Raw genomic sequence first — 25550 nt, 5'->3', positions numbered from 1 at the left:
CCGAAGGCCTCCTCCTCAAGTGAATTTCCTTGAAGAAATCAGACTTGATTCAAGCTTATCATGTATCTTGTAGTTTATTTGCTTGGAACATATTGGCACAGACTCACCTATGCTTCGAATGACTTCTGTCTTGGGGCAGAGCTAAAACTTGTCATTAGTTAAGTGTGTAGTTACTGCTGAGTGTTTAACACATTCATGGGAGTCATAAAACAAATGAACTCCTGCCTGCAATGAACATGACAATGAAGGCTGGAAAGCTGGAGTGATCTACTTTGAATTTACACTAGCAGGTTTTCCTGATAATTTCCAATTGCTTTTACTGAAGCTAAAGATGGATCTTAAAGATTTTCGTGCAGCAGTAGACTAGATTGTTCACTTTTTCTCACTTGCTGCTTCTTGTTGAATTTCACCCACTGATTTCAATGCTAACTATAAATGCAAGTGGCAAACAGTATAATTAAGTAGATTAAATCTCTCTTAGCTACAGGCTTATTCACATAATGGAGAAATGTTGGTTTTCTTCTTTTTTTTTTTTTCCTTTTGCTTTGGAATAGTGTCTCCTGAAATTCTTAAACTAATGAGCAGACTAAATCAAAGCTGTGCATTATCTGTTTTTAAATGTGTACAGAAGGTGGCTTGTAAGCTCCTGAAGCATTAGTAAACAATGAAAATAAAAAGCAGCATCACCAAAATCAATTAAAATAAAATTACGTACTTGCTAATTTTGCTAAAATGGAGTGCTGGCATTTGCCAGTAACTTGTATTTGCTTATTTTCTATGCCTCTACCATTTGGTTACATATTGAGGAACCCTTGCTCTGTGTTCCCTGCAGAAATTTGGAGTTACAGCTCCTCAGTCTTAATTTTTCCGATCTTGAATGATTTTGCCTTTGATCCTGTTAGCTTTGCTTCTTTCTTGGTTGCACTTCGGGTTTGTGGCAAAAATCTGAAAAGGAAACCCTTGTAGCTTTCCACTGGTGGAAAGTACGAGCTTCTTCCCTTCTTTTTGCAGTACTGGCCATCTTTCATGCTTCCGGCTTTGTATTCTCATGTTTATTTGAACTCAAGCCCAGTGTAATATCAAATTAAGCTTTTCGGGTTTTCTTGATGTTTCAGATGGAAATTCATTGGAGGCTTTGAGCCTGGCTTTGTTTGTTTATTTTCTTTCCAGGCATCTCTGAGATGTGCTGTAGCTGGACGAGGAGTAAGAGTAGCACAAGAACTCTGTTCTTTTTGCTTGTTTTTGACTAAAACATCCTCCTAGGCCCTGATCTAGGTAGAGTAAGACCTTTGGGACAGGCCTGTGTGTCTGTGGGGACTCAACTGCCCTCCATCAGGCTGTGTGTAGCTGCAGCGGGTGCCCCTGTGGTGCCTTTGGGAGGATCAGAAAGCTACCAGCTTTCCTTGGGAAGAGCTGGTTGTAGGAGCCTGCCTCCCTGCCGTAGACAGTCAGGCAGAGGTGAGTGCTGATGGAAAATGAGTTTTGGCTTGTGCGTGTGTGTCTGTGTGTATTTTTCACCTTCAGTGACAGTGGAGCAGCATTTCAGCGCAACTTTGCCAGAGGTGGGGCTGCCAGGGATTATACAGGGCTGTACCTTGGTGGCTGCCCCTGACCCTCCTTCTCTTGTTGCCCTGTAGTTTCTGGGTTTGGGTAGTTTCCCTGGGTGGTGGAGCACCTTCACCTACTGGGCTGGTGGGTGGGGTAGGCTTCTGGCTTTCATCAGGGTCTTGTCGCCCAGGGTAGGTGATCCAGGTGGTGAAGCGATGGTTGGTGCTTAGGTTTAGATCATCGTGCCATAGTCAGCCCTTAATTCAGCTGTGTGTTTGATGGGGCTGCCCCACACTTGGCATAAATACGCGTCTGTGCGTGTGCGTGCCTTCAAACACGGCCCATAATTGCCAGCACGTTGCACTAAATCTTATCTTGTACGTGCTTCTCCTGGTGATCCATTGGTTCAGTGAAATTGCTTTAAGTGTTAAGTATTACTCTTGCTCGTGTTTTGAAAGACAAGCCCTTGGACTTGTTATGAATTTTACTTTGACAGCAGTTGCAATAGCTGTGCATTGTATAATTGAGCAATCAATTTCAGCGTGCTATATTGATGTTTTCAGTGCAGACACATGATTATAATAAACTGTAATGCTCTCTCACTAATTAGACAAGTGGCTGTAAATTTAAAAGGCAAACTTTAAAAGCGATGGAACTTTCGGAAATCCAGTTTCATTAAAATCTAAAAAATAATTGCTTTGGTTTAGCTCTCCTCAGAGGGCTGTAATTCGGGACAGGCGCAGCTGGTGTACGTAGACCCCTCCCCGGCAGCTTGGAAATCCACTGCTGCTGGTGATACAGCATTCAGACTGGTGGAAAGGATTTTGTTTTCTTTCCCTGATGTGGGGAGAAGTGAGTAGAAAAAGTAGTAGGGCAGCATCACAGCTGATTTAATTTTGTTTTCAGTGCATGACACCGAATGGGAAGATTGCTTAATTCTAGGAACTGCTGTTCTGCACCACCGTACCACATAATGTATTTAGGTCATAGATGTAGCGTTTGGTCAGAGTACCTGATTGTATTTAACATGACTGTTTTCCAGATTTGAGTGGTGGTTTATATAAATGGTGGGTAGCTTTTGAGGCAACATTGCTCAAACTTTCCTCTGTAGGTAGGTTTGCATACATCCTAGGAAAGTCTGGCTGGGCATATACCTTTAAAGCAAGTGTAAGGCTTCTACATTTTTAAGAATTTACTTATTTCCAGTCCCCCTCTCCACTCCTTTTAGTAAGGTTGGAAGTGGTGGAAAAGACAGACATCAAATTTGGCTACAGCTTTCGCATTATGTGTATTTGTGTTTGTTGAATTACAAATTTTTGGGTTTAAATTCTGAGTAGGGTTAAGCAGTGTTTTCCCTTGTGAAACCCTGACCAGAAACTCCTGCCTCTTACGGGAGGTTTCTGGGTTGTTTCCCACATGGGTCTGTCTCTGAGCCGCAGTGGCTGAGGCGACCGGTTATTTTGCAGACCCGTGCAGAAGGAGGTGGTGTGCTGGCTCCAGCTGTGCTGCGAACCAGATGTGGCTGGGTGCATCCCTTGCAGTTAGCTGTGTCTGCTCTTGGCCACACCAGAGTATGGGCAGATACGTGGGATCTTTCACAGCTGCCTCTTTGGAAAACAGCTGAGGATGGAAACTTTGGGTGTGTAGGGCGCTCCTGATTCCGGGCTGAATGATTGCTGCAGCAGTTTTCTTGGTTTGCCAGGGGCTGGGACTTCAGTCCAAACTGTTTACAGGCTTCCATTTCCATATCTATATTTAGGGGAGATGAGCTGATGGGCCAGGAGATGGTCAGCCTGCTGTAGTCATTGGGAGGGCTGGCTCATTGCTTGCTTCCCTTGCGTTGTGCATCTGCCCTCGGCAAGACTCAAGTATGACCCTGTCCAGGCTCATACTGTGTTCCCGTTGAATCTCCCGCTGATGTGAGTGTGGCTGCCAGGATGCTTCTGGGGTCAGAGGGATGGCCTTGCTGCCTGTGTTGGGGGGTGGTTTGGGGTTGAGGCACCCGCCACCCCTTTCTTCCTTCCCTTTTGCTGCCTGGGAAACAGTGCAGCGTTAGGGAGGTCAGATGGATGGTGATGCTGAAATAAGCTGCCTGGCTATAAGCAATTACAAAATGTATTACTCGTCTTCCACAGCTGAATTTTGGTCCTCACTCCTCTTTTGCAGTCCAGGGCAATATCGAGTTTTCCTGTTTGTTCCAGCTTGCTGAATGATTTACAGCCAAAAGCTTGGCCTTTCTGCCTAACAATTTTTATATTACATCTAATGACAGTTGTGCTCCAGAGTAGTGACTAGTGGTCTGCAGGAATAGCTGGTTGGATTGTGAGCTGAATAATACTTTTGTGTAGTGTCATGAGAAAAGATCCCCCCTCCTCCAAGTAGAATTGTTATTAGAAATGCTAAAAAAAACCTAAAACAAACAAAAAACCCACCAAACCCCCCCCAAAAAACCCAAACTGTAATATATATTCTACCTACAGTTACAGAAGGCATGTGTATTTGGGACTTAAAGCTCACAAATCCTTCTGCACCGAAATAACTTTTGCTTAATCTGCATTATATTTGTACCCTGAGCAGACTGCGGGGCGGGTGGGGACCGGCTGCAATGGCAGCAGCACTGTGGGCTTGCTTTACAAGTCCTCCTGAGGAATTTCTTTCCCTTTTTGTTTGCCACAACTTGGTCTGTGAAGGCCCATAGTGTGTTATTTAAGAGCGGTGAACATGTTTTGACTGGTTTTTGTGAAGCACTTGGTGTGTTCTTGAGTACTCAGTAAAAAGTAATAATCGGAGAACGTGCAGGCTCCCTTTCCTTGATGAATGCTGTTCTTTTCCGTGAATTAACCTGTAAGCCGAGTGTGTTGCATAATGGCTTTTCTGTCGTGTGGCCCTTTCAAATAATAAACATGGTGGCCACAGGCTTTGGGAATGCAACTTAAATACTACCCAGGTAGCAACCGAGAGGAAATTCTGTTTGTTTTGGTCCTTCTTTTTCTAAATAAATAAATAAAGGGCCCCACGACCTCTGAGGTTGGGTTTTTGTTGTTGGCAAGTCTGGTACAGAAAGGGTTGTTAGTACAAGCTTGGATTTCTGAGTCAGGCTCCCTTGCTGACAAAGCAGAAATAGTTTGAGGTCTGAAAATACTGCCTGAGTATTTGAAAATAGTTCGTGTGGACACAAAGCTGTTTACAAATCACTCACTGGCCATGTGCCAGTTTCTCAAGGACAAGGTGGGTTTTCTGTTTTTTGGGTTTGGGTTTGGTGTGTTGTTGTTGTTGTTTTTTTTTGTTTTGTTTTGTTTTTTTACTTTAAGATCACAGATGTACTTGGCAGGGTATCAGAAGATAAAAATGCTGGAGAGAGTCTTCTTGTGCGAGTCCTTGTTTAATTAAAATACATATAACTTTAGGCTAAACGTGTGTTTTGCATCTTGCAAACAAGTTGGGAAAGTATTTCTTAATTTGCTCTTACGTACAGGGTCACGGTATAAAACATGGTCCCCGTTTGTAGGGCTGCTATGCTGGCTGGTGTGATATTTTTTAAGAATGCCTCCTCTTATAGTACTTCCCCAGCATATCTGGTTCGCTAGAAGATACATTTTAGTTTCAGGGGTTGCTGCCTAGTAAATTATGGCTCCCTAGTCCGTAATGGCGAGGAGATGTGACGTACTAGAAGTGGTACTCATGATGTCTGTGCTGGCTAAAGGAAAGAGGTGCCAGCCAGTGTCTGCTCTCAGCAGGAAGAGCAAAAAGCCCTAAAACACACACTTCCAGCCCTTCTTTGTTGTGTGTTATAGCACTGGAGGAATATTGACAGTGGGACTGGAATTTCATTTTATATATATATTTTATATATTTAAGAGTTCATTAACTTTTCTTCCTTACTGCTAAAGTTCAGGAGGTTTTAAAAGATCGTGGATGCGAAGCTTTCCATTTTAACCATGTTGAACCAAGACTCATTGGGCAGCTGACTGCTCTGCTCTGCTCAGCTGTATTATTCTGCTGGGATGGTATAAATGAAAATATTTTTCCGTCCCCTTGCCCCTCGTTGATATTAAGTTGTCCAATGATAGCTTCAGATTCTCCACACACAATGTGTTTCTTAGCGTCTTGTGGTGCAGCTAAACAAAAGGCAGGGACTGTCCCGGTGGGGATGGCCGAACATGGCAGTGTGTTTATTGGGTTCCTCCTTGCCCAGCAGGCTGAGTCAACAACAGCAAACCCAAAAACATATTAAAAAGGAAAATAAAAGCAGCAAAGCCAACCGTTCTCCCTTTTCCCTTCCCTTCCCACCATGTCTTTTTCATTTATAGTGAGGTTTCGTACCTTCCAGAACAATTCCCCCATCTGTTTAGTGTACCTGAAATTAAAGTTGATTTCTATTTAATACCCCTCCCAGTGCTCGCTGTGAGGGAGACTGGTGGATGTTGTGGGACGACGCCCTCGGGCAGCCAGGCCCCCGAAGTGGTGTAGCCAAATGCACGCTGTCCGTGCCTGCTGGATGCCACCCGGTGAGGGACATTGTCCCCTCGCTGCCCGGGCTGGCCATCGCCGGTTTCTTGGTTGGTGTTGGTTATAGAGCCGCGTGCTGCTCCGTGGCTCTTTCTGCCACTGTTTTTGGCAGTAGGCTGAGTGCAATAAGGCTGGTAGGGTGTACGTGGTCTTGGTTTTCCTTCTGTCATGGCGTATGACCTCTGACACTGCCACTCAGGAGAGTGCAGGCTGCTCACAACAGTGTTGGTGCATGGTGGGGCAGGGACTAACTATGGTTTTGATCTTTTTTTTTTTTTTTTTTTTTCCAAAGACAAGTACGTCTTTTGTGGCATTTCTATGTACTTGATGCTTAAATACCTAAATCTGTTGGGGGCATCTTGCCTCATGTTTCAGAATGCGCGTGATCAGCACCGAGGTGGTTTCTCAGCAGCTTCTCGGCGGTGAGCAGAGTGAAATGGGCCCAGGCTTGCCTGGGTTTGCAGAGGGCCTTGGTCACAAGGTGTAAATTGCTCCATTTGGTCGGAAAGCTCAGATTTGCATGTCCAGGGGCGGTGAGTTAAATGTTGATATTATTTCATTTAAAAAGCAAACAAAGAGAGGAGGCCATGGGTTCTTTTCATCCAGGCTTATTTCGATGTCATTCTGGAGAAACAACCGGGAGACTCTGCCCTTTATCTGTCTGCCCTGCTGCAGGGACTTGCTATGGCCACACCACCAGACTGGGCCTGCCTCTCCTTCTGTTGGTGGCTGAGATCCAACAGAGAGTTTTTGGTGATGAAAGTGGCTGCTGAGGTGTAAAGTGAGAAATCATCTGTATCTGTCGCCCATGTAATTGTGTATCTACAAACACATGTTTTATCATTTTGGTCTAAATTCTTCTCTTGATGTTCTCCATCTGGCCTGTTTTTAATTATAGTTGCCAGAAAGAAATTGTTCTGCGTAATAGAGACCATTGCAGGGGATCCAAAGAGACAAATCAATGTTAGAAGAGGTGGATTTAGTGGCTGGTAAAGCCATTAAGGTAGGGTGAAGAACTCATCTGAATGAAAGCCGGACACAGCAGATTTTAGCTGACCTTTCCAGAGGAAGCCAGATATACTTTGAGCCAACTGTGTCCGTGTGGGAGGTATACGTCTACTCTGGTTTAATTCTTTTCTTTTGTTTTAGTTTGGCATGAGTTTTTTTATGTCTTTCAGTAATGTCCCAACTGAATTACCTAGATAAGTTTAAAACCAGAAAAAAAAAGTACAAGCAATAATACAGTTAGAGGCAACTCTTCCTCTTTTTGGAAAGGGCTGAGGGTGGGGACTCCATTATAAGAGAAAATGGTTGATGGTAGTGTGTTTAGTTGAAGGTCACTAGATCTGGACATAGCCTAGTGGTAGCTGGAAGAATGGGATGCTGACTTTGAGGATGGCTCGTGAAGAGAGTGTTTTCCAGGCTGGGGCCTTAAGCTGGTTAGCTGAAGTGTCCCTGTAGAAGCATTGAATCTGGAGCAGGAAGCACTGGGTGGCCACCTACAGAGCAGCAAAGCTTGATCCAGTGGCCAGGGTGCTGGGAGTAAGCAGAGATGCGTTGTAACTCTGAGCTCTGCTAGTGACCTGTTGTGATCCTGGGAAAGTTTGCATGTGGCTCTATGCCATGGTTTTCCCACCACCCTTTTTTTCCCCCCTTTTCTTTCCTTTTTCCTATTTAGGTAGTGAGCTGTTTGGGAGAAGGAAATGCCTCTGAGTAATGTATACCCAGCATTTTTCAGAGCGGGAAAGGTACCACAGCCTAGCAATCGAAGTAAAAAATCAGTGGTTAGGACTTGTTTTCCTTATTAGCAGGTAACATCTTTTCCCTCTGTCCCTGAAAGTACAGGACTGATAATAACTGTGCGTCTTTCATACTTCACAGAGTGTGGTACTATGCATGAGTAAATTGTCATTATTATTTCTTCAATAGACAGCTAGTGAGCCTGTGGATGTCTAAAGCAGGATAGAGAGTATGTTGTTTTCTATTTTGCTTTCCAGGCATTTGATGTCAAGAGTTAGACAGAGGGAAAACACAGAACCATGTCCTGTCTTTGACTTAAACAGTAGGAGTCTTTAATAGCTTCTGGCTGATTTGGGTTTAGAAAGCATCTAACAGGAAGAAAGAACGTTAATGTTGGCCTTTTTTCCTTCTTGTGCATTTCTGCGGTGATTTGCCAAGCTTTTGTCCTGAGTTTGTTTGCTGATTTTTATTCTAGGAGGAACTTCCATGCCAGATAAACATTATCCCTTTTCACAGATTTATCTCCATTGCTGGAGCCTATGATTATTTAGTTTACAAAATGCAGTATCAGTAGGAGCAGCATTATTTTGGCTGCAAATGCAACTAGGTAGACTTTTTTGCTTAAAAACATTTTACATTTTATTACTTGTTTTTAACTTGGGGGATTGCGTTCACTTTGTGCCATTCTGTCTTTTTGCATGTCAAAAACGCGAGTTCTGTTTCCTCCACAAGCATTACTCCCATCACTTTTCACAGGGTAGACCTAGTCTTTCTGGGGAGTGGGAAGAAACGTCTTGTTTCTTGTAGTCTAAGTATTTGCAATGTGAAGTTGGTTGGTCTGCAGCTTTCTGTGTTGGCAAGTGACAAAAAGAGCTGATGGTAAACATGCATTGGAATAATAAGGTATCATTTATTGCACTGGTGTGTGCAACCTAATAGCAGAGGATTGCTCCGTGGCCTATTGCCTCAGGCTGGTAGGAGTTTAGAGTCAACTAAATGAGAAGCAAATTGAAAAGTTCATTTTGGCATGGAGGCATTGTACAGCACTACTAAGAGGTGATACCCTGGTGAGCTTTCACTTGATAGCATGTTTAAATCTAGCCTGCTGCTGCTGTGTACGTTGTAGCAACTGAAATGTGAATTAGGAGATTTTTTTTTTCCAACTTAGTTGCACTTCTTTCCACAGCTGTCAGCATAGTATACTAGAAGATTGGAGAAGTTTTCCAAAGACTTGATTGTATACAATGCACAGGATAATCCAAGCTTGCAAGTCATGAGTCATGCATGCCGCCTTCCTTCCTTAATGTGTGATGTTGCCTCATATTCTACTTCCATGCCATTTATCTGGGTAGCAAGCTTCCAGCAACAGTCCCCCAAAAGGCACATTAATACACAGGCCGGAAACTGTGTTAGTAGGAGAGTAACATTACTGTGGAATGCATATATTGGATAGTGGGGGTGGGGGGGTTGGAGGGGGTGGTAGGAGGTAAATGAGCTGATAGGATTTCCTTTGCATTTGATTTGCATAGTTCTTTGATAACATTAAGGCATCTTAGGAGGAAAAAAAGCACCACGAAAAACAGTACATAACACCACTTGCCTTTGAACCTTTCCAAAACAAAAATTTTACAGTAATAATGTGTGCAGAGGAAGAAGGAGGCAAGAAGTAGGTGTATTAACTGACTTGGAGAGTGTGGGTAGGCTTGAAATTTATAATGTTCTGCAGATCTTGGCAGTCTACCAAGGATTCCCCTTGTCCTCTCTGCTTTTCAACATGCATAAAGCCCACTGACATGAGAAATAAACAGCATATTGCTATCAGACATGACTGGGAATATGCTTCAGTAGTGGATTCAGTTTAAGATCCAGTTAAATGATGCAGTGTTGTGTTGATGAGAAGAGCTGTATTTTAAAACCCTCCATTTGTAAATGAACTTTCTGTCATCCGCATGAGAAGAAACAGGACGAGATTTGGGGTCAGCAGGCTCAACTCCATTGACTTGCTCATCCCAACAGGCCATTTAAAAATAGAATGGTGCAGTAGTGGTAATGTCAGAATATTTGTAAGCTTCCTTGGGGGGATAAAAAGTGTTTTAGTATGAATCTCCCTTATGAAAAGAGGGAAAGAAAGGCAGGGAGGTTGTGTAAGAAATTACAAGGAGTTTGGAAATTTTGGTTAATAAACATCTTAACATGGTCTATATGATAGGAATACACTGGTGGGCTCTTCTCTGTGGGGGCGGGAGCCAGGCTCAACTGACAGTGCTGACATTTTGTTGTGGCCCCCAGCCCAAGACCTAGTAAGGGGCAGACTCTTGCTCCTGGGATGATGTAACCTCTATTACCTGTTGCTGCTATGCAGTGCAACCTCTGCAGCCTCAGTCAGTTGGCTCTGGAGACAGTCATCTTATGCTTAACAAGATGCATCTAGGTTGCTGTCATCTTCATTGCATATTTCATATCCGTACTTAACTTTCTGGCCAGCGGACGGTTATCCTGTGATCCCCAGCTTCTGATATTTGTTATCTAGCAATATTTTAAGAAACTGCTGTTTTCAGTTAGCATGGGTTGAGTTTTGCAATCTTGCAGTGGATTTCAGATACTGGGATAGTAATTGCTGACTGGGAGAAACAAAGCTGCAAGAATGTCCGCACACGCTGTGCCCTGGGGATGGGGGAGCCTGGGATGCCCCGAGGGGCTGTGACTCCAGACAGTACTAAAAAAGGGGCCAACTTCTGCAAGAAAAATGCTGTCCCGCCAGAGTGCTAGCGGGTGGTGTTGCTGAGATGGTGTCTAGATGGGGCCTTACTCATTACCACGTTTATGAAGTGCCCTGGGAGTTGGATTTGAATAAATGTTAATCTCAGGAGATTGAGTTCAGAGGGTTTCTCCCATCTACGACTTCTGCAGTTCTTTTGTCGCATTCAACCACTTTACATCATCATCATCATCATCATTATTATTATTTTTATTATTATTATTATTACTATTGCAGACAAATTTTTTCCAAAGGAAAAGCTGGGTATGAAAATCTGAAGATTGGTTTCTGAAAGAGGAATGCTTACCCATTTCATGTTGCAAGCAAAATTATACCAGCATGCTAATAGTTTGACAAGTCTGTTCTTGAGCGGAGCTGTTAAACAGATAAACAAACAAACAAAAACTCTGCTCATGCTTATATGTTGTGCTTGTGATGTTTGTTTTTCACTCCCTCTAAAAATGTTTTTAATGAAAAGAATGTGGCTTCAGAATGTCCTTTTACTTCTCTCATATAAATCAATGTCATGCAAGCCCCCCTCCCCATATGGTGTAGATGCTTAGGATATGAAAGCTCCATACATTATGAAAAATGTATTTGGAGAATTTTTTAACAATATTCTGAAATGACCAGGGTTTAAATTTGGCCTGGGATACTGAGCAGCCCACACTTCCCACAGTCTGCAGTTCCCTTGCTTTCCAGTCCCTTAGGAGGGTTATGGAGAAGCTTTTCCCATCCCCGCTGCCGAAACAGCAAAGCAGACAACAAGCAATCGCTGCGCTCAGCTGTAGCTGTCGCAGCCCAGGTTTTGATAGGGACTAGTGGAGGTACCAGCAGGATCCCATAGAGCTGCAGGGGAGGGATGGCTGGGCTCGTGCACATTAGTCATTCCGAGTGGGCCAGGCTCACAGGGAGGAATGGTGTCTTGAGAAAAGCTGTGAAGCTGAGCCCTGGGAAATTTCAGGCTTCTCTCTGGAAATAACAAGCCCACCAGTAGTTCGTAGGTTTAAAAAGACAAACAGAGCAAACTTTCCATAAGCTTTGTGGCATCCTGTGGACATCTTGCTACGTCGCTCTTCTTTGTGCCACTTTTTCTGCTTGGAGTATGTTGTGCCACCATTTTAGCATCCCTGCTTTGCTGCAGAATGAATGGTGAACTGTATTTCAGTGTTTTTTAAAAAGTTTTTTCTTCCTCGGTCTCCTAGTATTGTGAGCTTTTTTTGCTCTGAGATGTCCTTGTTCCTCTATTATCTTTAGCATATTCTTTTTGTACCTCAAACTGTGCTTCCCCTTGTCCTTGGGCCTTTCTGTTCCTTTCACAGAGCTGTGCAAAATAGGGGCAGAGCTGAGAGGAGGCATTTTTCTACCTCGGTGTAAAACATTTTCCCTTCCTTCCTTGGTGGGATGATAAGTCTTGAGGAGAAGACCACAGGCTTTTGTCATTAGGCAGAGGTCCAGGGTGGGAAATTGGGATTGCATCTCTCCTGGGCTTGCTGAAAGGCTTTGGTTCAAGAAGTAGTAAGGTCAAGGTGAGGTCAGTCTTGGCCACTGCACACATGTTATGACCTTAACTTTGTTTCAAAATTAAAACCAGCTTAAGACCATGCTGTAAAAAGAAATGCATGCAATAAAGAGTTTACAGAGCCGGCAGAAGCCTGAGTACAGTAATTTATAGAAAGCATGTGGATTGGTCAGTAAGGGGGGAGAGCGCAGCACAACACAAGTTCTAAAAGAAAGAGAAGGCTGTGAATTCTGCAGCATTTCATCCAAGTCCATTCTCATGCACCATCAATGCCTGGCCATTACCTCCATGGAGGGCATCATAAGGTGTGAAGGGGTCAAGATTTCTTTAAAGAGGCTAGTGGTTTGGGGTGCTTCAGTTCTGGGGTACCAGTCTCAAAAGAATCTGTAAAGAGGTTAAGAAGTTAGTCCAGGAAAAAAATACCCTATTGATGTCCGTCAGCTACAGCGGATGCTATCTATGTATAGGTTTCTGCCTGGGAAACTTAAAAAATTGGTGAGGAGAAGGGTGAAGGAACTGTGATTTCAGTGAAATGCTTTGTTTTGGTTTTTTTTTTAATCATTATCTGTGACAAAAGTGAAGACGTGTAGAGGGCATACCTCTTGCTGGAGATCTTGACTGATTCAGAGAAGAGTCTTTGGGGGTGATGCTTGGGAAGGTGTTGGGCCACCAGGCTGTTTGATTGGAAGTCTCGGGGCAGACTGCTGGGTGTTAAGCAGAGAGCTGGAAAACACTAATAGTAGAACCATTTCTAAGTGGCTATTTAGAAAAAAAATAAGGAACAGCTCACTGTTACAGCCCCACCTCTTGTAAAAATACACTGGAGAAAAAAGGGTTTTGTCAGAAGTCAGCTGAGGCGAGTTAGAGCCCTCATGCTGCCTGCCTCCCAGCCATGCGATCCGCCTCCTGCCAGCTCTGGCTCTGCTCTGACTGCAGAGAGAACCAGTTTAATTTCCCGATCTGCAATCCCCCACCCCACCCCGTGGTTTGCTTTATCTGTGTTAACTTTCTGCCATTTTAGTGATCTCAATCAGCTTATCATATGATCCGATGAGTGCCAGAAGGAGCTCAATGCTCCCAGGAGAAATATGTGACAGGAGGCTGGAGGGAGGCAGGGGAAGGAAGGGTAGGAGCTCCCCGCTGCAAGAGCTGGGATCTATTAATTCAGCTCCAGCTGTACTGAGAAACCATACCCTTATGGTGGCGTAGCTGAAGGGAGGCAACGTCTTGTTCTTGTCTAGCTATCGTGAGACAGGCGAAGAGAGCTATTGCAGGTTGATGCATCACTTTAAGAAACCTCACCTTTTTTTACTAGTGAAGACCAAAGCAAAGAGAGATGTCCCTTTGCAACCCCCTAAGCATGCTTGCATTTACCTGGTAATATGTCACCCAGGTACCAGGCATTGGTGCATAGAAATAAAATACGCAATATGTGGAGTTTGACTATTCTGGCATGTTAATAAACTATCATTACAGACTATCAGCTTTGTTAAGGTAACAGAAGGGGAGCTATGAATGTAATCTGTCTGTGCTTAATCTTGATAATCATCTTTTTAATGTGAAGAAATTGGTTCTAAGATTTTTATAAGAACATTTTAATAAAAAAATTTTTTTTAAAGCCATCTAAAGTATTTGTTGGTTTTCCGTATGAAGTATCAGAAGGGTCCAGCACATCTGGGGAGAACCCAGTGGCCGGAGCTCTTGTCCAAATGTTTTGCTCTGTATATGCTGAAGGGATGGGTGAGATGCAGGTGCTGACAGTTCTCTCTATTTTTCAGGGTCGGCATGTCAAAACGGGTCAGCTGGCAGCCATCAAAGTCATGGACGTTACTGAGGTGAGCAAAGGAACGTTCTGCTTTGTTAGCAATATGGGTAAAATTTAATAATGAGAGATGGCCTATGACTTACCTTGTACTTATGTTGAAGGGCATGGTCTTTGGATGTGAATGTTTGCCTTCTGTTTGCAGGACCTGACCTCTCAAGCCCATCTGCCCTTTACGAGATTTTTGTGTGCTCGTGCGCAGGGACCTCTGGCCTCACAGATTGCTTTGGCTGGTCCCAGGATGTATAAGCACGTGTAGCACTCCCTTTTCAGAAATTTCTCAGGAGACGGGGGAAAAAAGCCAGATTCCCTGCTTCCCACTTTTTTTCTCTGAAAAGTAGCATCTTGCTTTTTACCAAAAAAGAAGGTGAGGAGGCTGCTTGACACAGAGGACAGTAGTTTCCCTGGTACATTTGCAGCCGAAAAAGGGTATACATTTATTCAAAGGAAATGGAAATGCAGAAACATCTGCAGGCATGATGAGCAGATTGCTGGCAGAATTCAGCAGTGTAAAGTAGTAGTTGTAACTGACCCAGGGGAATTTACTGTGGAGCTTTAGATGGGAAAGACGTGAAATTAACCCAGCCAAAGAAATAAAAAATAAATGCCCGTATTTGAATCCTTAGATGTCTCACAGTTTATGCTGTTCAAAAAGCAATCAGTTTAAATTAAGTCTTCAAAACAGATCGGGAAAAGCATGGTTTTTTCCCCTGTTGATTCCATTTCTGTTTTATAGAGTTACATCTGCAAATTAACACAACAGCTTCAGAGTTAAAATCAAAAGCATCCTTGACTGATATGGCACTTCTGAAGAGAGGTTGTGCCTCTTGAAACAAAGCATCTTACTTCTGTGAACGCCTCAATCTTATATAGGTATTAGCGGAAAAATAAAGTTAACATGTGCGCACCGTACAAAGCAGGGGGTCTTTGGCAAGCTTGTTATATTAAGAAAAACTCCTACAAGGGTGTTGCTGCAGAACGTTTTATATTTTGGTGTGCGTATGGTCACCAACAATTAAAAATGGCTTAGGACACAAGCTCCTAGGCGAGTGGCTGGGGTGTAATGGGTAAACAGGCAGGAGAGGGAGGAAGACAAGACGGCAGGGTTAGGTCAACTGATAGGACTTCAGTCATATCTCTAAATCTCCTTGTGATCGATAGGCAGTGTGACTGCCGCTCTCTAACTTAAGCTGTTCTGTCTGCCAAGAGCTAGGCATTCTTGCTTTGGAAGATGGCCTGATAAAAATCAATTTTAGCTGGAGATTTTCAAAGGCTGCCTTCATGACGAGGCAGTGCTATTTTGCTGCAGTTAACAAGCAGACAAACTAGAGGAGAATGAAGGTGTGTTGACATACAATGAATGTTCTTTGCACAGCAAACGTTTCCATTTGTGCAGCGGTTTTACACAGGGCAGCTTGCTGGACTGTGCACAACGAAGGCTTCTTCCATGAAGATTGGCTGTACTGCACACTCCCTCTGTTTTAAATAGCATGTATTAATCACAAACAGTTGTAATGGAGAGGTTGCACAGCAAAAGGAAAACAATTGAAAAATGATGTCTAGAGTATGGCTGAGCTCATATTGCGGGAGATGGCTTATATTTTGAAACTTTGTGTAATTTTTGGCTGGTTTTGAAACACTATTTGTATATTGGCACTGTCTATCTTTTATCTCACAAGCTCATGCTTTTTTAGGGGATGAAGGGCAGTCAGAGGGAGGAGTTTGGAGACGTTAGCCCCATGCAGCTTAAAAGTGTTGTCGTTCTACCAGTGGAGCTCATGTGTTTTTGCTTCAAAGTAATGAGCCTGTGGAGGCTAAAAATGTGGTGTAAATTCTTCCAAGTCGTGCAAAGTCAGCTCTGCTCTTTAACAGCAGGCATGGATGATACTGTTGCTAACACCAGATATGGGTGATACCGTTGCATGCACCATTTTCTCAGTGGCAGATGTGGCTGTAGGATATTCCTGTCCGCTCTCACTTGCTGGGTCCTTGCCTGTCTCCCAACACTTGTGCCAGCACAACTGCCCCAGGGCCAGATGGTGACCTGGATCAGCGAATGGGACCCGGTTCCAGGTTAAAAATACCTTCACTCCTCTCTTTCCCCTGGTTATTTATAACCTGGATCGGTTCGTTGATCTAGTTCAGCACAACGAACAGTTGTACCGTTGCTATGAAGAAGGTGGCATGAGATTGGAAAAGAGCTGCCAACAGCCATGGGGGAGAAGGGGCAGTAGCGCAAATTGACGTTGCTGCTAGAGGTGGCCATCTCATCAAGCCATGGCTTCAGTTCCTCAAGGGATGGTTTCATGAACACCTCCTTTTGCTGGCAGACCATGCAGCTCCATCCTGGTTCTAGCTCACCACAGCTTACAGGGACGGTGGGAGGAGAGAACGTGGGGACAGTGACTGCCACCCTCAGCACTGCCCTGAAAGACGTGCTGAAGGAACCACAGCCTCAAATGTACTTTCTCCGCCTGCTTTAAGAGCTACAGGTAGATGAACTGCTCTTGCAGGCTAATGGTAATACTGTGTCCATGCTCCTGGGGAGAGAGGCTTGGGTGGAAACTGCCACAAAACTGAAATTGTGATTTTTTTTGTTTGTTTTTGATGAGCAGCTACTGAAGCTGTAGGTGATTTGTGCCTCTGTGCATGTTTTACTGGCAGTGTTATGCCTTTATGCTCAAATAGAAGCAGTGTCTGACCTGTGTTGAGAACAGACACAAGAGTTCCTTTCTTCTGGGATACTTCTGATCAAGTGCTTGCTTTGCCAAACTCTTAACAAATCAGAAAGCCTAATGTGTTGGCACGGTCTGTGGGCGCACCCCAGATTTTCAGTTTTCAAGGCCCCAATTCTGCAATTCACACATTGCTCGGGATCAGTGAGGTTACATCAGTTCTGGGCTGTAAAGCTTTGATCACCCGAAGGGGAGGGATGTTGAAGTCAGAGTGCAGGCTTTACTTAAGAAGTTTTGGTTGGCATGAAGAAAACGAGGTAGTGTAACCTCCAACTGGAGATGTTGGAAGAAACATTACAGCTCTGTAATGTACATGGCACTGTGGAAATGCTCTTCATCCTTCTCAGCTTTTCTTGTGGTTTTCTCTTCAGGTTTTAATTTTGAAAAGAATGGTGGTAAGGATGAGAAAAGAGGAGGTGGGCTGAAGATATCAGCTTGATCTTTGAATATATGATGACTAGTTAGTACTGCTGCCTGAAATGTTGGGGGGGTGTTGATGTGCATAAAACTTTGCTGTCTTCTACTTTCCTCCTCTCTAAACAAATTAAGAAAAGACTTAGAAGATTTTATGGATCTTTATAGGTCTTTAGATCTACAGCAAGCGCTAAGATCTGTAAGATCTAAAGATCTATAAGTCTTCCTACAGAATGGTGTATATGTAGGTCCTGTTTTTACTTTCTGAGGGTGAAGCTAGAGCACATGTAGGGTGAAAAAATATCACTGGAGTGTAGAAGAAATAAAAAACAAACACCAGTCCTCATCAATTGAAAGCTATTATGTTGTTGGAATGAACTCAATGACCGTAAAAGGGGAACAATGCAAACTATCAGCGTATACATGCTTTAAAAATTATTTTCCAAAATGTACTTATGTAGGATGAATCTCAGGCTGCACGCATGTTGGGGGGGAGGCATTATTTGAGGGATTCCTGTAGTCTGTCTTTAATATTTTTATTGTAGAGTCTTTGTTCCTTTTGGGGCGTTGTTTTGGAGAAGGCGGTTTTCAGTCCGTGTTGTCCCCTTCCACTCCCTGACCACGCTGTTAGGTTTCCATGAGCTCCTTGCTGCGTACTGGTGTGCAGCACTGTAGCACACCAAATGAGCCATGACTGATGTTATCAGATGCAACGCAAGTACGCTGTAAGATTTGGCAGTCACTGTGTAGTTAGAAGAATCCATTTTCTTGTGAAGCAAATAACATTTAAAACCTTAGCAAAGCTTACTTGGCAGATCCGCCTGCATCTAAGCTGTGAACTTGCATTACACTCTAAACAGATGGCTTGACTCTGCTTAACTCTTTTGGAGGCTTTCTTTGCAGCTGCACGGTTGTTTCCAGTGTCACTCCTGTGTTCCCCTTCCAGCGATGCTTTTCTCTTTGAAAGGTTTAGTAACTGGTTTTGAGGGAAAAACACAATCCCTACTTTTCTGTTTGTTATAACGCCTGACGCTGCTGCTTCTTCCTCCTACCTCTTCCCACACACACTCTTGGCATCCCTTGGGAAAGTTTTCCGCATGCCTTTTTAATAGCAGCATTTCTCAGCTCTTGTGCCCAGTGTTTCATGACTTGTCCAGTCTAGTCCGTGTAAAATTATGCTAAGTAAACAACTGGATACTGTATCCTGCTGATTTATGAAAGAAGCTGGATGGCTTTTAGTGCTTGCCTGTCTTGCCCTTTCTGTACGTGCTCTGCAGAAAAATTAACAACCCCAAACCAAAACCTCCAGGCCTGCAGAGAAACGTGGCACATCTCCCGTACCTAGACAGGAAAGGTTACCCCAATTATTCATTGCCATCTTCCCGACTCTGCTGACTGCTTCTTTCTGTTGCAGTAGGCAAGTCACTTTGATTCTTGTGAATCCGTATCTCATGGCCTATGTGGTGTTATAAAGTGTGATCATGTGGAAGATCTATCCATCCTCTGTAAGAAATACCAAAAGCAGTCTCCAGAAAGACAGCAGATAAATAAAAATGTGTGTGTGTTCCTACACATGCAGGCAGGCAAAATGAGGGGAAAACAAAAATAATAAACACCAAAAGTTTGCCCGAACTTCTGTGTGCGGGTTTTGATTTTTTTTTCATGAAAACCCAAAGTCAGTCCATGGATTTTGATCTGCTTGGAGGTATACATTGAAAAAGTTGATGCCTTACTCTAAAAGACTGGGAAATGCAGATCGTCATGGTACTGTGCAACAGCGCTGTGTCAAGTCAGTCTGGAGAAGCTGAATATGGGCTGGCCTTTTAGTGTGGAGACATGAGTGCACTGCTTTACCTGGCTTTACTTGGCTTAGTGCAGCTGTCTGATAAAGTCCATATATATCAGCCCATGGCTGTACTTACTGTGAAGTTAGCCAAAGCAAACCTGAAGCCAGTAGAGGTACTAAAAGCCTTTGTCATGTCTCTTCCTCTTGCTATGAATTGAGGAAAATGCATCAGGGACCTGAAAATCCAGATTGTCCCCATGGGGAGTACTAGCACCCTGCTTGCATGTCCCTCAAATGTGAGGTTGCTTACTACTAGGGTGTACAAAATTTTGTAGTCTTTGGTTAAACAGTTACACGGCAAAACAAAGAATTGTTCTGTGAAAAAATGAATAAATAGGAAAGGTATTTACAATGTGGAAAGCCCTGCTGTCCAGCCTCTCCTGAAGCTGATTAACCCCTGATCTCTTCCAGGGATTAGGTGAAAATAAAAAAAGGCAGAAGGAAAAAAAAAAAGAGGCTGCTGGGAACTTTCTATTACAGTTCAGATTAAAACAGAGCTGGACAGAGTGGTCCCTTGAGCTGTAATGTCTGGTTTTGGAGGTCTTGCAGCCAGTGGGGCAGCCTTTTTTGAGCTGCAGAGCATTTGTATAATTGACTGATTCCCTCCTTAATTTGAGATCCTGCACCTACCTCTGCTGCATGCCTTCGTCCAGCAGCTTGGCACAGTTCTTCCCCCTGCTTTACTACGGCACTGATTTCAGGAGGCTCAGCCCTGCAATGCTGGCAGGGTCTGCGGTGCTGGCTGATGCCTGTGTGGGACCAGGTTCTGCTGCAGCCCCCATCAGCTCTGTGCTGCCTGTTTTTCTGCAAGACACCTGTTCAGGTTGGGCAGAGGTGGTCCTGTCCATCTTCAGGGCGATGACTGTGCATAGGGCCTTGCAGGGGGGGCTCACGGTGTCAGACATGTCGCAACACCCGTCTTTGGATGGCAGAGCAGTGCTTAGCCTGCCAGCTCATAGTCCTAACAGAGTAGAGCGACGTTTAACTCTAGAGAGCCCTTTGTCCTTACAGTCATTCAAGGAGCAGTGACTTTATCTTCCAGTAAGGCAAATACATCTAACACCCGGCCTGAGCAAGTTCTGTGATTTTTGGGCGTGATCCAAGAAACTTTCCTGGAGCAGTGCTGCCACTAGTTTGGATGAAGGGCAAACTTGCACTCTCTTCATCTGAGTCCTGGGGTGGTGAGTAAGACTGTCGGGCTGGAGAAGCTTGTTTGGGAAGGGGAGGATCTCAGGTTTGATGCCGTTGCAAGAGGGAGGTTGAATGGGGAGCTCCACATGCAGTTTGAGGTCAGGGCAGAAAGCTGTGGCTGTTACCAAGCAGCTTGGGAAATGATACGCGACATGGATTGACTGGAGGGAGCTGGTGTTGATCACGAAGGCTCTGCATTGCTGTGTCCCAGCAAAGAGCAACTTCACACTGATACCGTGTGGTTGGCGGAAAAACTGGCAACAGGGAGAGAAAAAGAGAGGTGTAAAACATTTGTACATGTTTGATTCTCTATCTGCTTTTTTCAGCATACGGTTTCTTCTAAGAGCAAGGTTTCCACCTGAGTGGAAGGCTGTTTGCATGCATAGCCCATCATCAGTTGTCCTTGTAGGTATACTGCTCTATATATTTTAACATGCTTGTTTTGGAACCTGGCGGTTTCAAGGCTGGAAGAAACCAATGCTTCCCTCTTGCCATGAAGATCCTTGGGGGCACCATTGCTGCCTCACCAGCATCTATTATCTGTCAACAGCAAAAGAGCTTTGACTGTGAAGTCTTAGTGGTGCTCATTTAGTAGTATCCCTGTTGCATGGCTTTTTAGCTGAGGACAGGAGGTGGCTTCATACTCAAGATTGATTGTGGATCACTGTGTTAAGAAAGTGCAAAAAAAGCTGTGTTCCCCCTGCCTTCTCCTCATCTGTATGGTTATGAGAGGTCTGATGTACTAAGTTTTTGTCCTATCTAGCAGAAAATGTTTTGCCAGTGCTCTGTAAATTGTAGTTCAGATTACACAAACTGAGTTTATGGCCACATAAAGGGATCTTTGCTGTAGCTTGGAGCGCAAAAGGATCTCCTTGCTTTAGGGAGACAGCTTTAAAATTTTGCCTACCTGGCTGTAAGAGAACCAGATAACACTGCTGTAGCACAACAGATGATGCTCAGGATATACTCCTCAGCTGTGGCACTGAGATCTGTAATTGCTCATCAGTATGTGAGAGTACATGTTTAGTACTGAAGCATAATGGAAGCTAGAAGGCTGTGTAGGCTACAGCTGACTTCCACTGGTGGAAGGGCAGGATTGCTATTAAGATTTCTCTGCAAGTCTTGAGCTGTTTGGACAAGTCTGGACTTTTTCTTTAAAAATTTCTTTCCTTTGGTCTGATGGTGCAACTGTATTGACATACTCAGAAGGGAAGGATAAGTCGTCTAGGTGAGCTACTGACATCTGCCACCATCATTGTAATGAGCAGGACAGGTGCTTGAATTCCAGCTTTGGGGCACTGTTTATCAGTCCAAGTGGGCAATACTCATGCATTTAACTGTAATTCTGTGCCTATTTTTCTCCAGTCCTTAGGCTTGGTACCTGCAGTCATCTGGAGACCTATTGTTAGCGTTGACAAGGAAGTCACTAACTACAGTGTGACTTCATATGTATATGAATGACTGCTAGCATCTATCTATGTTAGGGAAATCTGGACCCTAATACTAGCAGTAGTGAAGACTCAGTGTGGGTAGCGTACATATTCTTTCATATTCGTGATATTTAACCTACTGGTCATACCTACCTGACGCTAATTTGAGCAATAATAGCCTGCACAAGTTCTAGCGATGGATCATTTCTTCTGAGCCGAGAGGAACGTTCATGCAGGTGGCCTTGACATGGGCATTTCTCTGCTGCCTTCCCGAGCACTGAGCTCTGTTCGAGCTGTCTGAGGAGATTTGAGTTCTGATGGGAAACAGAAATTTTTGTGTGCAGATAGTAGCAAAAAGTACGGGGCTGCATTGTGTATCATTTCTGTCAGATGCACAGCACAGCTCAATTTACCCCCCGGTAAATCAGACATATTGTCTACTCAAGGAAAACAAGGCAACCCTGTCAATACAGGGTTAGAGCATGTGTGACCTTGCCAGTTTGGTCAGAGTAAAACCAACGAGGATTGTGACAGAGCATTGTGGTTTCATTTTAGCAGGTGTCTAGGCTGAACCCAGGTCTGCAGCGTGTATTGCTCCTGCCTGAGTAGGCAAGCAAAAGATCCCAGGTCCAGTGAGAGCTGCTGTCTTTCAGAGGTGCACTTTAAAATCTGGCTTGGCATTAGGATCAAAGACAGGAGAATTAATTTGCTGTTTATATTAAAGGGGATGTATCTGCTTGAAATGTAATCTTTCATGACTGGGGTTTAATTGGAGTTTCATAAACCGCACCTGCCTGTGGGCTCCTCCTGTTTTTGCTGCGACATTCCGTATTTTTATCTTGACTTCCTAAGGAAATGAGGCTTCTTGGCGATAGTGTGTGTGTCCTGCCTTCTTTTCCAGCTAATACCTTTTGGATCTGCTGGCCAATTTCTGCCAAGTTTAATGAGGAAGAGAAATTCCAAAGATACAAAGTCCCGACAAGTTATGTGAAAACTGGCAGGCTGTGTGGAGAAGAGAGGTTGAAATTTGTATCATCTTGTTTGGGAATGGTAGGCAGACCTTAGCCACTGTCTGTTATCAGTCAGCTGGCCACTGTTTTACAGTAAATCAGGAGGAGGAGGTAGATTACTTTTTCTTAAATAAAAAGTTTTGATGCTTGGCTTTCAAGTGAGCGCTGCAGCTATAGGAATGTGTGCAGGGTAGCACATGCAGACTATTTTAAGAATTTTAAAAGCTCCCTCTGGTTCTTTCCTTAGTTTACGGGTCCACAAATAGTATTGTACATTTGAGATTATCCTGCATGATCTCTCTCCCCCTCATTCTTAACATGTGGATATGTATATATAAATATAAAATAGATGTTATTCTCCAACATTTAATGAGACAAAAATGTTTGCTGTAAGTCCCTTGACAGTGCTCTTTTTTGCAAGGCGCAGTTTGAGTGATTGTGTAGGGAGTTGTTGGCTAAAATACAGTCTTAAAGCCCAGCTCCTAAAACTAGAGATTATGGCAGCAAGTGCTAATGCTCAAGGACCTGGGAATTCATTGTGCTCTAAGCTGACTTGTAACCACAATGAATGCTCCCCTTGTGCCTAACAGGAACGTGTTCTTCTCCCCCTATGCTCAATCCCTTAAATATGCAATGGGAAGCACACGGCTGAGATAAGTGTTAAAAGAGCCATGAAGATGCTGCACAAACTAGTTCAGTTGATCAGTGTAGGAGAAGATGCTGTTTGTCTTCTGATCCTAGAAACGTCTCAAGTCCTTTCCAACAAGGGGCCTGTGTATATTCCTCTAGATACGTTTAATCCGAAAGGGGTTAAAGCCCACTGAGCGCATGCTTTGTGTAGCCTCCCTGGCAGAGAACATTTTCTACTGCTAAATAAAAGTGCAAAGGTGTTGTCATTAAATTGCAAAAATTGGTGCTTCATAATAAACACACAGTTTTGTTTTGCTTTCTTCTCTGTCCTTGACATCTCTCTTAAGACCCTGCTTCAAGCAGGTCTAGACCGATGGGAGTCTGGTGAAGGAGGCATCTTTTTGTTCTGATGATTCCGTGTTGATTTTTTTCATGTCAAGCTTTATTTCTCAAATGTTTTAATCTGAAAGGGGTGCCTGCAAGGAGTCAGTGAGTTAGCTGCAGAAGCAGCTACTGTTCCTGTGCAGAGAGCACGCTGCTGTTGTGTTTTGCCTGATGCTCACTGGGTAAAACGGTAGTTTCTTTACCCAGCACATCACTGGTGCAAAAGGTGTGGTGAGAGTTCAACAGCCTGCTCTCTTTTGTGCCTAGTTTTGCAGGATTATGGGGGACCTTCACAAATGTCTCTGCTAGTGGAGAGGTCAGTTCCAGAAATGAACTTTCAGGTTTTTTGCATGTCTGTTGATGTATGTATGAGGTGCTTCTGCAGTGTTTCACTAAAGCAAGGATATTTTCTGCTGTAGCTCCTTTTTCCTGAACTGAATTTTATTGTTTGCTTCTAGAGTTCGTGGAAAAAGTAAGTGGAAATCCTAGCAGCAGCCCACAGACCTTCAGATAATTGTTACCAGCCTGGCAGAGCACCTTGGCTCTGTGTGCGAAAGCAAGAAAGGACAGTGTCCGTGATTCCTGAAAATTGGTTTCTTCCATGGAGTATTTTACGGCATGGCAATGTAATTGGGCAAAGAGACCACAGGCAACAGGGAGGGCGAGCATCCCAGGGGCTGGCTGGCTGCTTGGCACCCCTGCGCTAACCTGTCCTCCCGGCTGGGGCTGCGGGCAGCCAGGCAGCCGTGAGTCACTGCTGCGGAAACAGTGATGCAAAGGCAGCACCATTAAGGAGGGTTTTATTTGTCTCTTGCATATTTTACCTCAGCAGCCTTTTCTCTAGCATTTACTGGTGTTTCCTCTCTTTGAGCCTGTGAGACAAAAACTTGTTTCTATAAATGTCAGACGTTTTTCACTCTGAATTTTTCTTTTTGCCTCTCTTGCTACACCGCTTTGCAACAATTTGTTTAGATGTAAAGCCTTGAGTCAATTACAAAATGATAGAGCTGCACCGATTTGTGGATCAGAGAGGGGTGTAGCATCAAACAAGTCTCCACTCAAATTCGAGTCCCTGAAGGTGTAGTTGATTCCTATTTCAGAATTGCTGCTGCTCCTCAATTCTGGTTAAAAGCGTTTGGGAAATATACCTAGTCTAGTCTTGATTTGCAACATAAATTGTTGGAGTTTGCACTGTTGCTGTAAAAATGAATGGATCATGCATGTAAACGCAAACTCATTCTCTTTCCCATGCCTACAAATGTAAACAAACATGCCTGTAAATTCAGGAAAGGATTTCTCCCACTGGTAGGAAAGAAAGGAGGAACAGTTGCATTTTCTATTTGTAAATGTTCAGATGGGATCCTTTTGTGATAGCAGTGCTTCCTCCTGACATAGGTGTCTGTGGGTTTTCCCTATTTTCAATTTACTTCTCCCTTGAGATGAGGTTTTCCAATACAGCAAAGCCAATTTGATGTCTGGCTCCTACTGCAGGGGCAGCCGTGCCTCTCTTCCCTCCCTTTCCCAGCTCCCCTTGTACCAGCATCTGTCCAGTCCAATTCTTCAGAAAGCTCCACTGGCAAAGAAGTATTTTCTGGTTTTTGTTTTGTTTTGTTGTTGGTTGGTTGTTTTTTTTTAATACAGATCAGATTTCTACTGGTTTTGCCCCAGCAGAAGCTGGCCATGGGGTGGGTGAGAGGGGTCGAGGCAGAGCAGGGTGTGGGAGACGCTGCAGCCAGGAGCTGGCCCACAGCATCAGCAGCATCTCCTCAGGCTTACAGCTGTGAAGCTGCCTGGGGAACCTCCTCCCCACCCCCCAGCCATCCCTTTGCAGTGTGAACATGGGAGGAAAGCCGGCTGCGACGCCTTTCTGACATCCTGGCTGCATCTTCCTTGGCCACCTGCGACGGCTGCTGAGGGACTGTTTGTAGTGCTCCACACCTGCAGATTTAGAAATAAAGAACGGAGTGTAAAGGTCTTCTGCAGGGATTCCCCCACCCTCTGATTCTTTCCA

General features: G+C 44.1%; 1 protein-coding gene across 16 annotated transcripts in view; it reads left to right on the top strand.

Annotated features, from left to right (window-relative positions):
• The window catches only part of MAP4K4 (mitogen-activated protein kinase kinase kinase kinase 4), a 162571-nt gene that overhangs the window by 61972 nt on the left and 75049 nt on the right, over positions 1 to 25550 (top strand). For all 16 annotated transcript variants that reach the window (XM_075092595.1, XM_075092588.1, XM_075092580.1 and 13 more), the window contains exon 3: positions 13856 to 13912. In XM_075092595.1, the coding sequence (XP_074948696.1) occupies positions 13856 to 13912 (57 nt within the window). The remainder of the gene's footprint in view (positions 1 to 13855; positions 13913 to 25550) is intronic.

The sequence above is a fragment of the Phalacrocorax aristotelis genome, chromosome 1 (genome assembly GCF_949628215.1).
Source record: "Phalacrocorax aristotelis chromosome 1, bGulAri2.1, whole genome shotgun sequence".
Taxonomy (NCBI): domain Eukaryota; kingdom Metazoa; phylum Chordata; class Aves; order Suliformes; family Phalacrocoracidae; genus Phalacrocorax; species Phalacrocorax aristotelis.
Note: the sequence above shows the minus strand (reverse complement) of the source record. Positions and strands in the feature narration are given on the sequence as shown.